At 37.6% G+C, this 16,156-nt stretch overlaps 1 protein-coding gene across 7 annotated transcripts in view; it reads left to right on the forward strand.

Annotated features, from left to right (window-relative positions):
- The window catches only part of Tle4 (TLE family member 4, transcriptional corepressor), a 133,633-nt gene that overhangs the window by 19,761 nt on the left and 97,716 nt on the right, over window positions 1-16,156 (forward strand). For all 7 annotated transcript variants that reach the window (XM_013116700.3, XM_013116713.3, XM_005063783.4 and 4 more), the window contains exon 5: window positions 12,433-12,495. In XM_013116700.3, the coding sequence (XP_012972154.1) occupies window positions 12,433-12,495 (63 nt within the window). The remainder of the gene's footprint in view (window positions 1-12,432; window positions 12,496-16,156) is intronic.

The following is a 16,156-nucleotide window of genomic DNA, read 5'->3' on the forward strand; positions in this document are numbered from 1 at the left end:
AGGTAACCTGATAAAATTTTTTTCAAGAAAAGACTTGTCTGTACTGATTATGCAGAGATATCTTTCTTTTCACTGTTCCCTAAAAAATGAAGTATAACTGCTACTCACATAGCACTTACATTGCATTAGATATTCTAAGTAATCTAGACATGAGTTAGAGTTTATAGGAAGATGTGCATAGCTAATATGTAAGTACTAGACCCTTTTATGTAAGGGGCTTGAAACCTGTGATCATTGGTACCCTAGAGGTCCTTGAGGCACATGCCTGTGGATCCTTGCTTTGTATATATATAGCTTGGTGGTCAGAGCCTTGACCTAGTGACTTGCTTACAGAGAAGGTGGTGGTTTCATTTTTAACCCCAATTCTTTGTTTACTAAGACCCTATACTAAACTGTCACTTCCAAACACCCTTTTCATTTTGGTATATTTCTTAGATTGACCTGTAAATTCTTAGAATCATTTTGGGGTAAGTAATAAAAAATAATCATTTTGGAGAATTTATAAATATAAGTTAAAACACACCAATGTAGAAGTATATTTTATTGCAGAAGTTTAAACATACTTATACATTCATGCTAGTTACAGTATCTTCTTATTCTAATCTTAAATTTCATGTTATTTTCAATGTCTCATAGTATTCAGTAAGAAAATACTGTTTATAATTTGTGGTTCAACCACAGCCTAGTGAGCAATGAGATCTAGTAGAAAGACCACCGAATGACTTTACTCAGTTGGTTCTTAAGTAGTGTTCTAGCTGTGGCCATTAACTTCTCTAAGCCAGGAAGGAAGGTAAGAAATGTTCTGTTTCTTAGGCCTGTGTTGGAGAAGTTTGCTGCCGTGAATTACATAGACTGAAATTTAAGGATGAGGAAGTTAGAGTTTGGGACTTAGGACTGTTACGGTGGTGTAGAGTTATTCAGAGCATGTTCCATGGGTTGTAGCAGCTCTGTGAATATTTGATAATGCTATTCAGTGAGATAGGAACTTGTACTGGAATATATGTGAACATGCAGTTTCTTTTGTGCTCAGTGTCTTTATCTTTAAAACAGAAAACAAAAACCCAACCACCTGAACTAAACAGTAACTGATTTACATCCTGGCCCTAAACCTCTTATTGTCCTGCTAATTGGGGGTAATGGGGTGGTGGTGGGGGTAGTGGGGGTTGTGGCGGCGGCAGTGGTGGCTAACTTTTTAGAATCTGTAATCAGTCAAAAGATTCATCAGGGTTATTTATAAGGTGAGCATAGACTGAGATTGAAATTCATAAAATAAAGTGTGATCTTAAATGCAAAGTAAGTTAAAGGTTGATCTAATTCTAGGTGGTATGAACATGCATAGCATGGCCCAGACATTTGCCTGTTATGCTTCTGTGAATATAAAGCTTATTTATAGTATTCTAAGTACTCATAAATTCTTTTTTTCAGGAGTTTCTTCTTCCTTCACTTTTTTTACCCATCTACTCAATGAAAATATTTCTATAACTTTTATTCTGAAGTCTTACCATGTTATCACTATAGAAACTTTAAAATTGTTCCAACTCTTCCTTCTGCACCTGGAAGCTGCTGTTCCTCCTTACTATAGTATGTATACATTTTACTGCACCAAGGGCAGATATCTGTTTACTGAGAAAACAGAAGACAGATCCTTTGTCAGTAACAGAATGTAAATACTAAGAATGTCTTCTCTGGGTCGTAGTGCATCAAAGTGGAGAGACAGCAAATTTTCTGTGACCTCACTTGTCCCTCCTTTGTTTGTTACTGTTGTACCAGTGAGTCTGGATCGTCCGCTGCCTTAGAAGTTTCTTCAGCCTCCTCTTTAGCTCTATAGCCCTTTCCCTGTGTAGTGTAAATTAGTGAGGGATACTTTCTTAATTGGGAATAAAAAGAACCTTGAATTTCAATCAATACCTAACCATACAGCCACTCAATTTATTATACTATCTTAATCTGTTCTGTTCTAAAGCAGCTATTTACCTTAAAGGATTTATTCATACACTAGTCCACATAGGTACTTCTGCCAATCATATCTGGGGCAAATCTTCTCATTTGAAGGTTGTGGAAATGGAGTTTGGAATCACTTGAGAGTTTACTTAGTCATGGCTCAGCTGGATTACTAATTAGAAAAATCACCTGCAGACCTGGGAATTCATAGCTGATGATTTAAATCTGCTGTTTTCAGAACATTATAGTCACTTTAGGCTGAGTTGTTCCCATTCCTTTCCATAATTATTCTCCAAAACAAGCCTTGACACAAGCCTTTGATTTGCCTACCTTGATGTGTAGATGTCTTTACAGTAGCCTTTGCTGTCTCTGTATTTCTGGTCATGTTTAGGAGCAATGAAAACTGCCAGTATTCTCAGTATTCTCCTCTCTGATGCTTTATCTCATTCATTGTTAAGTAGATGAACTTTGCCTTCCTTTTGTTGTCTTTCTCCTTTCAATGTCTCATAGGTACTTAAACCCAACATGTTTCCAAAAGTTACCCTCCCCCAGAAGCCTGCTTGAGGTCCAGTGAGCTTATGTAAAGAAGTCAACTAACCTGTCTACCCAGTTTCTACAGGGAGAAAGTCCTCAGGGGGAGGACAAGATCTCAGCATTTCCTTCTTACTCATTAGCTACACCATGCATCCAGGCCACAGGTTTTCTAGAATCTGCCCCCTGTTATTCCTGCTTAGCATTTCTTTCTCTCTGGCTGTCTTTATGATGATTTCTTTAACATTTTACTGTTCTTAAAATAGGGACAAGAGGCAAACTCTTACGTTGCTCTGAGCATTAAGTGACATCTCCTGCACAAAACTGGCTGTCTTTAATTGTTAGGATGGTTGGGGTGACCTGATGCAGCACTCCTTGCCACCATATTTAGGATCACTCACTGAGTATAGCAATGTCTAAGGGCTCTTACCTGATGGGAACAGTCCTGACCCCTAGGCTGTCTGAACCACTTCTAGCCACAACTGCTGCTGCCGGTTTTCCTCTGTTGTGAGTGTGCTAGGCTGGTGTGGTAGGCTTCGGCCTTTTCTTGCCCTGCCCTCCATCTTCACCTTTCAGGTTCACTTTATCCTGGTTCCGCAGGATAACATTCATGCCTAAATCATTGAGAAATACTATCATCTCATTCACTATATTATGGCCTTTGTAAATCCTATCTGTTCTTCCACTGTTTTAGATGTGACATAGAATCTGAAAGAGCAGTAGAAATTTATTAATGATTTAGAACTTAACTATGTCTCACATAAGGGTATTTCCCCACTATCCTTAACCCTTTCCTCCCAGAGTGTAAGATTGAACCCTGGGTTCTGCCAGTGTTAGGCAAACAGATTACCAGTTAGCTAAATAAACTGTATAACCCAAGCCCTCTTTCTATTTTATATCGTGGAACAGTGTCTCATTACATTGCATAGGCTGGCCTTGAGCTTACTCTGTTGCCTAGACAGGCTTTGAACTTCTGATGTTCCTGCTTCAGCCTCATTAGTACCTGGGATTACAGGCCTGCACCACTAGGCCCTGTTTCTTGTGTTTATTTCTATTTGGTCTTCTTCCTTGCTGGACTGTAAACACCTAATGGGGTTAGAGCCTTCTACATTCACTACACTGTGTGCCACAGCTGCTAGCTCAGAGCAAAAGCCAATATCTGAAATCATATTGTTTCATTTCTTATGTTAGGGGTGCTTTGAGTATTTTGTTATTGCTCTAAAATTATCTTTTAACATCCATGTTTCCTCTTGTAGTACGTTTTATGTTTACTATCTTTTTCCATAGCCATTCAAATGTAATCTGTGGCAAGAAAAGGGCTAGAACCCTAAAGACATTGAGATATCTTAACATGCTTATAATTTGCTACCAATTCCTAGAAATTGTCCTTGGTAGATCCTTGTTACCTACCAAGTTAAATTGTAGCTCTGGAGTATGGCATTGAAGGCCTGCCCATCCAGAGTACAGTAGACAGACTGTTCTGCACCACTTCCCCCTGACTTCTATTACATGTATCTTGTATTCTAGCATAATGGTTTCAGTCCTACCTGTATGTTAGAATTACCCAGGGAATTTTAAAATGGAGCACTGGTTCACAGGTCCTACTCTTGGAGATTTTGAGCTAATATATCTGGGGTGAGGCAACTGTTTCCTGAAAGTATTGTCTGTTAGGAGGGCCTTTAGGGTTCCATAGTCAAGGAAGTTTCACTAATACTGCTTTTTGTGTATTTCATTCCAAAGATATTAAACTAATACTATCACATGAGATGCTTTGAGATGTCTGATAGGGAAGAAAGCTGTTTAATTTTGTTTTGGCAGAGTGAGGCTATATGGTCAGAGAGCACTTTGTAGGTATTTAATAGCTTGTGCAAGATGTGGTATAGAACCTGTTTTGGGAGGTGATATTATCAACCATGTTTCAATTTTGAAATCACTTCCTTTAGTCCTTTCCTGATTATCCTATCCTAACCAGACTCACCCTTATCCTAGGATTTTCTTCTTTATAGATAGATACCTTTCAGTACCTGAAATTATCTTTTGTATGTCTGTGTACTTGTCTTTGTCTCCACCCCTTTGCTTTGAACTTCAGGGCAGCAGGGATTGTCTTGTTCATTTCACTCATGTCTCCACTCAGCACCTAAGAGTTCTGACAATAGTAAGTAGGCAGTTAATAAGTACTTGTTGAATGAATAAAAAGGCAGTAATATATTCGTGGCTTAGGCCTTTACTAAGGTGCATGTGTTTAAATATCATAAATCTCATACATGTTGTAATTTTAAAATAACTTGAAATACAGTCAGCCCTCTATGTGCATGGTTCCATTTATGTGTGTCCCACCAACTGCAGATTCAGTGTATTTGGGAGAAATGTGCCTGTACTAAGCACATGTTTGTCTGTCATTATTTCCTGAACAATGAAGTGCATTAACGCTATTTCTGTTATATCTACATTGTTAGGTGTTATAGCAAGAGGGTAATATGGGTTCTATTCAAATACCTTGCCATTTTATGAATAATAAATATCTTCAGATTGATGTCTGTAGAGGCCCTCATCACAAATCTCTCATGGACAGGGATTACGGTGCATTCTAAAAGTAATTTAGATTACAGAAGCACAAATAGACAATAGTTTTTATCCTTACTTTTCTCAACTTACCTTGTGGAGTATTGAAGAAACACACACACACATATATATATACACACACACACCATAAAAGTATCTAGAAGCCAGACTCCAGGGAACATTTGTGGGTTTTATGATTACCAGGGCAAGGTGCATCTCAATCTGTTGGCTGAGACTTCCTTTTTGCTGCTTAATTTTGGGTCAGTCTGTTCCAGATGGCTTCCCTGAGGGAAAAGGAATTGATTACCCCAGCATGAGCTGTTGAAAGAAGCTTGGATGAGGAGTCAGTGAGTAGTTAGAGTCCCTTTTGGGTGGAATACACTATTCCAACAAAAACAAAACAACAATAAAACCCCAAAATTAGATATTTGTTTTTGTTTTCTGTTGACAGAGAATTTTTCTAAGTTTTAAAACATTGAACAAGAGTGTATCTAGACAGGTTTGTCAAGTATGTTGAGGAGCTTGTTTGGGTACCAGAAAGTAGAATTCTAAGTTAGTTACCTGATTGTTCAAGGCTCATGCAACAAGGAACACTGCAGCAATTCCCAGCCTTACTAAGAGTCACCTATTCTCTGGAGGTATTGTGCTGCAGTTGTGTCCATCTGTTTTGAACAACGTTTTAATAGGTATGAGGTGGATGTGAATATACTGTACCATGTGTAGTTCCTATTACCCACTGCACATTGAATTATTAGTAGCTGTTCTTTTACTTCCTGTGAGCCCTGTGATCCTGTGATGCTGCAGCATGACTAAGGCTTTTCTATGGACTGTTCTAACCAATTTGATTTATTCCAGGTACTGTTCTAAAATTTATTCTGAACTGTGAATACAAAATGCTCTCCTAGTGTATCCTCTAGAAAATGTGCTGAATGCCAAAGGTTCAGATGATCAGTAATCTGCTGCAAGCAATATTAGGAGGCTAAGCTACATCTGCATTCTATTTCTAAATAATCTTTTAAATCACATATCCTGCCAAGAATTCAGAATTGAAACTTTAATCTTGACTCACAATTCAGAAGTTATCCAGAGTGAATTTGTTTTTTTCCTGTCCAGTGAGAATATATGTCTTATTCTTTTTAAATGATATGACTTCCTAAATGTCAGAAAAGATATGTGCCAGAAAGCCAGACAAACCAAATTATAATGTGAGTAGGTCTTACAAATGGATAGTCCTTTATGATTGGTACATTTATGTGTTCTAGCTCTTCCATAACAATTATTGCATGCCTACCTACGTGCTTGGCCTGGATTATACTTCATTTACAAAATGATATATTAGATGTCTTTTGTATTCCAGCCACATGGAATGCCCTTGTTGATCACATGACTGCCTTCATCAAACTCATATGCATTAAAACTTTGCTATTCTGCTTGAGTTCTGCCTGTTCTATAGACTAGCATCATCGTTGAGTTTGTTCAGAGCCTATCTTTTCACGCCCAACTCCATCTGCTTTATACCAAGATTCCCAGGCATTGGTAAACATAAGAATTCCTGTTAATGACAGATGCTGTCAAAACACAAGGCTGGAATGAATCAATGAGTACAATAGGGATTCTTTCTTGAAGTTATTGGAGTAAGAGGGTATTTTATGGATTGAGACTTAACATTATGGTGAGGAATGAGTCCTGGGATGCCTGGTAAAGATGGCTTTAGGTAACAAGGTCAACAAGAACAGATTTAAGAAAGAGTTTCTGCCTCTGTCTTTGAAGCACCTTCCATACAAGCAAACTTGGGCTGTGATTCACCTGCCCAGGCTGTCTAACCTAGCACTATAGCAAGAATGGACGAGAGCCATGTATCTGGGCAAATAGGAACAAATCACAACTTTGATTTCAATCAGACTGGGTACTCATCACTGTGGGAAAACATTCAAAGGATTGAGAGGATGTTTTGGCAGTGATGGCTTCAAATAGTTGAAATTTCAGGTAACAAGAGGGAGCATAAGAACATTATAAAAGACTGTACTAGTGTTGAGAGGAAAAAAATACTCAGGAATATAGCCATAGATGGAGAACCATTGGGAAAAAAAAATGATGATAAGCAAGAAGAATACAGATAGAGAAGGTCTACCCTAACCAGGGTGTTGTTCAACCTTTTGGCACTGGAACATGATTTTATCTGTAAATGCGTTGGGCTTCATTCATATCTGTCTTAGGATATGTATGTGTGGTTTGTAGCCTGTGGCCTCCAGGTTTGACATGCCTGGATGTGATCAGGGAGAAATGGCCAAATCACCTGGCATGGTTTTACTTAAGAGGTGGTTTGTTGCTTTGATGGATATACAGTACAGGCATCCCTCTGAGACCTTGATAAACATCATGAGTTGGTTTTGTTTATTCCTGCATTCAAAATTCTTTACTTTTGGGTATTTTTCTCACATCATTTTGATCATAGTGAGTCCTGTTGGAGAAAATCAAGCTGTGTTATTTCCATTTGTTGTCACAAGGAGTAGTTATCCCTATGCCTAAGTATGAAAATGAGTAATTTTAAATTAGCATTGAAAGGCCCCAGTATACTTATGGAAGGAAAAGGAACAAAGTAGCTGACATTACTTGCTATGGCAGGGGAGTGTTGAGAGCAGAAGCATTTCAAGAGCTTGGTGAGCACAGGTAATCAGGTTCTCAACCAGCTCCACCCTATTCTGAAAACTTAGGTTAAAGTCACTAGAGAAGCTAATTTTCGTTGCCTGCTTCTATTGAACCCCACTTTTCCCTCTCAACCTTCTTTCTGTATTCCCTGCCCTTCCTCTTTAAGGGACTGAGTACAACTCATAACATTACTTACATTGTTTTTTCAAACTTGAGAACTGCAGTGACTTGACCTTGTATGACTTACTGAATGTCAAGCACAAGGATCATTACTCTTTCCCTGAATAATAGCATTCTCTTGATACCTCTTAATGCTGGAACAATATTAAATATAATATCAAAGTTTAGGTAATATGGTAATAGGTAACTATCCTAAGTTTCCTTTAAAGAGATACTTTTAGAAAGCTCAAAGGTAAGAGGGAGGGGCATAATTTAATACTTACTGAGAGTTTTCTTAAGAGTTTTATGGGCTGATTGAAATAGTTTCATGAGATGTAGAGACACTGTTCTCTCTTAAGGACATTGCCCTGCATATTGCTGCACAGGCACCACCAATAGTGCCATGTATCTTGTTAGGACAAATGGGGTACTTGAAAATGTTCAATTAACCAAGTTGTGTGTTGTCACTTGATAGCACACTTCAACATGCAGTAAAGTAGCATACAGATGAGTTCAGAACATGAACCAGGTTAACATTGCTTTAGTGATACCATCAGTAGAGACTTTGATTCAGTGTAAATCCCTGAGAGAAGTGTGGAGAAGTTAAAAAAAAAAGTTGTGTAATTGACACTTTTATATTGTTCAATATAATATGCATTGAATATCCAAACAATTCTCAAGTGGGATGGGCAGCTCTTAAAAACAGTCTTCTTCAGCCTGTTGTATGTACATAATGAATTCTAAGACAGCCATGGCCTATCTCCAAAATCCAAAATAAATAAACATAGATGAAAATTTTTTAAAAGCCTTACTACCTTGCAAAAAAACTTTTTCATGATGTAATAAATTTTTCTACTTGTTTGTGTATAAGAGATGAAATGAGTGACTTGAGATTTCTCCTGTGTTTCCTCCATTGTTATGGCTGGTGACACTTCTTTCCCATTTGTCATCTCTTCGCTAGAGTTAGCATGATGGTACATAGTACCAGGTGTTGAGTGCATAGACAAGGGGTTTTCATAAAATGTCATTTTTGTTGTCACTTTTTTCTAAGGTATTTTGCCAAAACAAAATGTTTTTTATTTGTTGTTGTTTGTTTGTTTGTTTGGTTTGGTTTTTGAGCAGGGATGATAATTTTTACTGATTCTTTTTATTGGAATGTGATATAAAGATAGAAAATAAAAAGAAGTAGTGTTGAATTGGGGGTAAGAAAATGTGTTAACCTTATTTTTTATTAAAACTTTGAAGGAAATTTTATTAGTATGAGCTTGATATACGTATTCATATGCGTGTGCAAGGGCCATTGTGTACAGAAGAGGGTGTCTGATCCTACTGAACTGGAGTTAACAGGCCCTTATCACCTGCCAGATGTGGGTGCTGGGAATGGAACTTTGGTCTTCAGCAAGCGTCTTTAAGGGTCAAGCTATTTCTTCAGCCCCATCAACTGCTTTTCTTAAATGTATATCTTTATGAATAGGGAAGATGTCAAATGTTGTTTAATGTATTTGACAAAGTATGAGGGTCTTTTTGTCATCTTTTAATGTGAACAGTTGTCCTTTTATTAGGACTATTAATGCTGATTTGGAGTATTATGGGTATTAAAGGCAGTAGTTTAGCAGTGCCTGTAAAGCATCAAACAGTATAATAACACCCAGTAATTCTAACAATGAATGGTATTTCAGCCTCTTTGCCTTTTTCAATGGGCTATCTGTGAATGCATTGCTCAGGGATGCGTGACCCACATCACCTATAAATTTGATTGGAAGCCAAAGAACTGGCATAGGCTGATGGATAGCAGATTAGAGTCCTGATTAGCCATGTGATTCAAAGCCTGGAAATATATTGTCTAAGCCAGATTCATCAGATGCAATCAGAATTTCAAGTGGTCAGATGATTTCAAATGTGTATTGTGGCTTTTCCTACTAGGTTGTCTTTTCTCTTTCCCTAAAGCTGAAAAATACTTCTTTGATGAATCTGCTTCTTACCCTAAAGCTGTCTGTCTGTTATTCATCAGAAAGCAGGTCGCAGTTCAGTGAGCAGAAGAAAAGATTTTAATAGAAGCTGTGCCAAGGGCTGTAATGCATCATTTTAGGGCCCTAATTACATTACAATGACAAATATCAATGGTGACAACAGCAATAACCTACATCCTTTAATGGCTGTGCTAGAAAAGGAGTTTGGGCCCCACGCCATTAGATTAGACTCAGTTTCAAAACATAGGCCATTAGAAGTGTGTGTCCACAGTATTACTGGTTGATCGCTGAAGCACAGTGGAAAGGCCTGAAAATAAATGATGCCTCCCCAAAGCTTGGTCTTATGGGACAAAAGAGGTGAAATTAGATGACCATGGAAGCAGCAGTGTTTCCGAGGCAACTTTAGCTTTCAAAGTGAGGAATGGCCTGCTTAATTGTATGAAATCATACAGACATACCCACCCCCTTGCTGCCAATTAGCCTGTCCATGAAAATCTATTAGCATGACAGGGTAAAGAAATTAAGAAGTCTTTTAAACAAAAGGAGACCTTTAAAGAAAATGTTTGAAGATTTTACACTTTTTCTGTTTGTGTGTATGTTAACATACATAATTTTTAGTATTAAGACTTTTGTTCTTTTTGTCTTGGTGGTTTTTTGTTTTTGCTTTAAATGGGTGATTGGACTTAAAATAGCTTATTAAGGTGCCAAATACCTCTTGTTTTTTATTTGACCAGATGAATGAGTTTCCTGAGTAGTTTTTACTGCCTACATTATGTAGGCAAATTAAAGAACTCAGTTTTCCTTTATGCCCACGTACTTTTTTTCAACCTAGCAAGGGACTATTTTATTTATGTAAACAACATAATGAGGAAAATATGCTTGGCAGATGGTTCTAAGCAGAAGAATCATCAGTTTGGTCTGCCCCAAAGTCTCATTATCTTTTATTCCTATCCCCACCTCTCCTTACAAAAAGCCTAGCCACCAAATACCTTTGAGATATGGAACATTCAGCCTTCTTAATACTGTTCTGTTTTCTTAGCTTATACCTTAGAATTTAACTCCATCACCACTGTGGAATGCTCATCCAGGTGGAGAGGAGTTTGGTGGTTCCCATTGAAGCCTTTCATGGTGGTTTAAGCATTCTTAAAGGATGGCTAAATGATCCTTGGGGCCACGGCAGTAAATTAAATAAGGGCAGCAAAGTGGAGTTTTAGTCATTGCTGTTTACTAGTTCTGCGCTTTGTCTTTCTTTTTAAGTTCAGGCTGGAATGGAAAGCCAACATTGGGGACTTCATAGTGAATTTTTGTTTTGGGTTGGCTGATGAAATTTTTAAGGTGCTGGCATTTAAAAAATTGCATAGTTACAAAGTTAAAAGGGTTGTTACAAAAAGAAGAAAGTTGCTGTTCTGTAATTACTTAGCAAGAAAAAGAGCATTTGTGTGCTTTCATAAAATGAACTGGTTCTGGATTTATTTTAAGAATGTCTCAGGAATAGTAATTGCTTTACATTTTCTGTCTTTTAACATTTCTTAACCTTGTCTTTATACCACCCCATCATTAAATATGAGTAATTTTGTATGCACATATGTGCATATATTAAAAACTGTCTGCTTATCATAAAGTGTAGAACATGCCATCTGAAGATGCATATTAAGGTGAAATATCAGTAAAGTTATGGACATGTTTTTTAAGAAAACATGTAACAGCACATTTTTATCTATCTTGTGTTAAAACTCCCAGTTCGAAGTGTACAAGGTATGTACATTTTGCCCCTGTATTTCTGAAAAAATAACGAATAGCTTCTATAGTCTAACTTTGTTACAACTTTTGCAGATCTATAGTAAAATGATAATAAAGGTAGTTTTCAGACTCAGATTGCTCTCTGAAGACCTTAGCATGTTCTAAACTACACTGAAAACCCTGGATGACATATTTGCAAACCTTTACTGTTTGAAAATATCATACTACTCAGCGATTAATAATTATATTAGCTTACTTGATTGATGCTGTCCTCCCTCAGACCCCAGGAGATCGGGAACTAAGTACAAAAATCCCACTGAAGTGTTGACAAGCAAAGGCTGCCAGCAGCAGCAGCAGCAGCACACGCCTAAGTTTCAAGCACTCTGGAGGCTGAGGCACTCAGGTTGTTAAGTTCAAGGTTTGCTTGAACTTAAGAGGGTAGGGAAGAGAGAGAAATATTTGTTCACAATTGTAGAAGTCTAATCATTTGGTTATGGAAACAGTTGGGCTATGTAGAGAAAAAATGTGTGTTATTCAAATTAAATAAAGACTTGGGGTTTTTAAGAAAACCATTAGGTTGGGCAAGGGCCCTTCTGATGAAGGCTTTCAAAAACTGGTTTCTAGTCATGGAGATTAAACTCACTTTTTATTACTCTGGTGCTTGAAGATTAAATTTTAAGATGAATGCTACTTAATAAATTCTGCTGCTAATATGGCTCTGCTGTCACTGCCTCCTTTTAATGGGCTTGCTTGGAAGGTAGTTTTCCTCTTCCTTAGACATTGCCAGCCAGAGTACAGTGTCTTTTAATATAATCTTGTTAATATTTTGGGTATCTATAACCAGCTGACTATTTTTTCTATTGTGTTTCTTTTTTTGCAGGCAGAGATTGTTAAACGGCTAAATGCTATCTGTGCACAGGTCATTCCTTTCTTGTCCCAAGAGGTAAGATAGTTGATCTGATGGCTAAAAGTTGCTCCTGTTTCATTGATTTTGCAGATAAGGGACTGTAGACCTGATTCTGACCATGGCATTTTCTTGATATTCATATTTCACATTACTAATATGCAATATAATATCCAGTGTAGCATAATTTAAATGTATTTATTAATCAGATGTTTCTGTGTTAAGTAAAATTTAATTGTTAAAATATTTTGCTGTCATTATTAAAAGTAGTGCTGCTCAGAATTATGCCTGTTTGCTATAATGCCATCTAATCACATAGATGGTAAAATTGCCAAGAAGACATCCGTACATCTGTCACTGAGCATTGAAACGTAGTAAAAGATTCATCAGATAGAAAAGCTTCACCTAGTGAATAAACTAATGGGACTTTTGGCTGCTGCTTTTAAAATGTTATTTTATATTAATGATTAATTCTTTATGTTGTCTATGTGTTTAGAAAAGACATCCAAGATTAATTTAGTGTACTCATTTCTGTGTCACTTTAAGCTTTGCTGATAGAAACATTTTATGGGCCAGTGCCTGACATGTGGCTTACTAGTTTGGTTTGCTTATTACCAGGGCAAGTGTATAGTGTCAACAATTCATGCTGGTGTGCAAGGAGGGTCTACCTTCCTAGAGCTTGGTGTTTCCTTGTGCTCCCCTCTTCTTTTACTTTGCTTATTGGCTTGCTTTGGGTAGGTAGAAAGTTTAGGTTTTGGTTTTGCTTTTGGATTATTGAATCTCTTATTTGCTCTGCTATGATCAGCTGTAAGAAGGAAGAACTATTTTTAAAGTCTTGGGGCCACAGTACTTGGTACTTTGTTTTTGGGTAGAGTTTGTACTCCCACTCTTTTTATTTAATATGTTCTATAACTGTTGTTCAAAACAGCTGCTTATACTTTCTAACAATGTGTGTGCTGGGGTTAGTCACAAACCAGTATTTGAGTCTGTACATACTTTATGCATATGTGGATTTCTGTCTGACTTGTTTTGTCCAAACCAGGATTATATTGAGTTTAACTGTTATACTGAAGAAGAACACACTCTATTCAAAACCTTACTACATCCTAATTCACATGCTGTCTGCCCCCCTTTAACTGTGACCATTAAACCTCATTATCCACCTATTTTTACTGAGTATTTGCCTGTGACTGGATTAGATGTGTTTTGACTAAGAGTCAAGGAGAATATTTGCATTTCTTTGTTTTTTAGGATCTATTTATTATTGTGTCTATGTGTGTCTCCATGTATGTATGTGTGCTACATATGTGGCCAGTGCCTGAAAAGGCCAGAAGAGGGCAGTAGATCCCTAAAAACAGAGTTACAGATGGCTGTAAGCCAACAAGTTAATGCTGGAAACGGAATCTAGTTCTTCTGCCAGAGAACCAAGTGTTTTTAATATTTAGCCTTCTCTTGAGCCCATATTTTCATTTCTTTGGGAAGTTTGACTGTTCCAGGCCTTACCTAGTGAGTATTTCTTACTTTAAGAAGTTATACTTATGGAAATAGTGAGATGAATATGAGACCCCCCCAAAGCTGTAACCAGGCTGTGATGTGACACCTAAAGGTAGAACAGAAAAGTTAGAATTATTCCTAGGGTAGTGTTAGTCTTTGGGCCTCTACAGGTACAGGCCACTATAGGCAATCAAGAAGGCAGGTTTGTCCACATAGCATTTCTGCTGTCTGTGGATTATGGTCATAAATGAAAGGTGGTCTTGGATGTACCAATTCATTTTCCCACATGAGTTAAGTTGTTTGTATGAGCAGGCCCAGTAGGAACTGAATACGCAATGGTAGCAGGGCTAAGCAAGACTGAAATTAATTCGTTGAGGTTGTTGTACCTCTTAGAGAAAAGCCATGGGGCAAGTATTGGCAACTCTTCTGCTCTCATCTGGAGGATAGACATCATTCTTTCAGCGTTTAACTATTTGTTTTCCTAAGGTTTTGACAGTTGTTGATTTTAGTCCTTAGTACACATAATGACCCCACATCATAATTTCCTAAATTCCTATTCTGTGTATATCTCTTCTTTTACTCTTCTAATTTCCTAAGATGGGAGTATACCCCTTAAAATATAGCCATAAGTGTGTTTATTCTCATTGTTCATGTTCTCACTTGTGTTTGAGGTTGAACACAGTCTACCTTGTATTTTAGGGTATTCTGTAAGCAGATACCTCATTTCTTCCCAGAGGCTAGATGGACCTTAATCTGGAGGGTGGGGAGGAGGCAGGGTATTAGAGAAAGAAGGATTCTATTTCCCGTCTCTTCAGTGGCAGGAAAATCACTCTTGCATGGCTATGGGAATCACTTACTGCCAGGACTGACAGCCTTAATCTGATCTCTTAACACCAGCTCTCAGTGACAGTGTTGCTGCCAGAAAGGCAGCTGTGGCATTTGAATTTATTTTTAAATGTTTTTATTTAAAAATTAAATGATTCTATCTGGGGGGGGGGGAGGAAGGTGTCCCCAGGAGACTCTGCACAAGCTACAAGACAGTAGTCTGAGGTGTTTTGAGCATCTGAAAATTGAGTCTGGAGTTTGACAGAAACAGGAGGTAAATTTATATACATCTAGATTATTTGCCTTTAATTTAACTCTGTGTGTTGATTGGTTTTGATTGTGTATAGTTTTATTTTTTTCCAGACTTACAAAAAATGTAGTAGTTAATTACAACTATTAAATTTGGCTGGTTTTAAATATAAAACTTTTTTCTTTAAAGCCAAGTTTTAGCTCAGATATACTTAAAGTTGATCTATAGTTTTAAAATTACAGAAAAATAGTTTTCTAATATATTTCACTACAACATTAAAAACTAGAGCCAACTACATCATACAGTTACTACTAAAGTCCTAGGCATTAGACAAAGATACTACTGTCTCTTGGTATTAAAAGTGAATAATTATCTAGTACTTTGACTTTAGAATTTCATAGGATCCCTAATACCAGAATTTAGTAACCACAAACCCTCATCTGTCTGTACCTTTTCTTCCCCCCACTTTTGGCAATTAAATAGATCTGTACTCTGCTTTCAGTTTTTTGTCCTCATAAGATACATCTCACAGTAATGCCATTGGTGTTACTGTTTCATGTTATATCTCATTTTCAGGCAACAAATTACAAGTAACTACCACTAAGTTGTCAGTTCTATAAAGAAGAAATGCCAGCTGCTGGCAGTCATATCTTTGTTGAGTCCTGGCATCCCAGCTACAAATTACATGACTTTGCCTAATTCAACCCAAGCTCTGTGACCTTTTGCAAGTACTGTGCCACTCACAGCCTCAGTTTCCTTGTCTGTTGGGTGAGAGCTCCACACCTGAGAAGCATGTGACACATGCACTTTCCTGTGAATACAGCAGCTCTGGCTACAGCAGTGTGAGCAGAGAAAGGCCTGTAAGGTCTGTTTAGGGAAGACCCAGAACTGCTTCTAAATCCTTTTGAATCACTGTGTTTTGCAAGCACGTGAATTGTTTATCTTTCTTTCTGATTCCCTTCCTGAAAGTTAAAACTGAGCCCAAAGAGCCTGTACTAGCTGGACATCTGGTTATTTTTCTTGAACAATTCCAATCTTTCTTGGGTCCTCAGCCACATTGAATGATGCCAGCAAATGCTGTCTTGATGTATGTTGTCCCACACCCCCAAACCCCCTTCCAGCAGCTTGCAC

This window comes from Mesocricetus auratus, unplaced genomic scaffold (genome assembly GCF_017639785.1).
Source record: "Mesocricetus auratus isolate SY011 unplaced genomic scaffold, BCM_Maur_2.0 Super-Scaffold_4256, whole genome shotgun sequence".
NCBI lineage: Eukaryota > Metazoa > Chordata > Mammalia > Rodentia > Cricetidae > Mesocricetus > Mesocricetus auratus.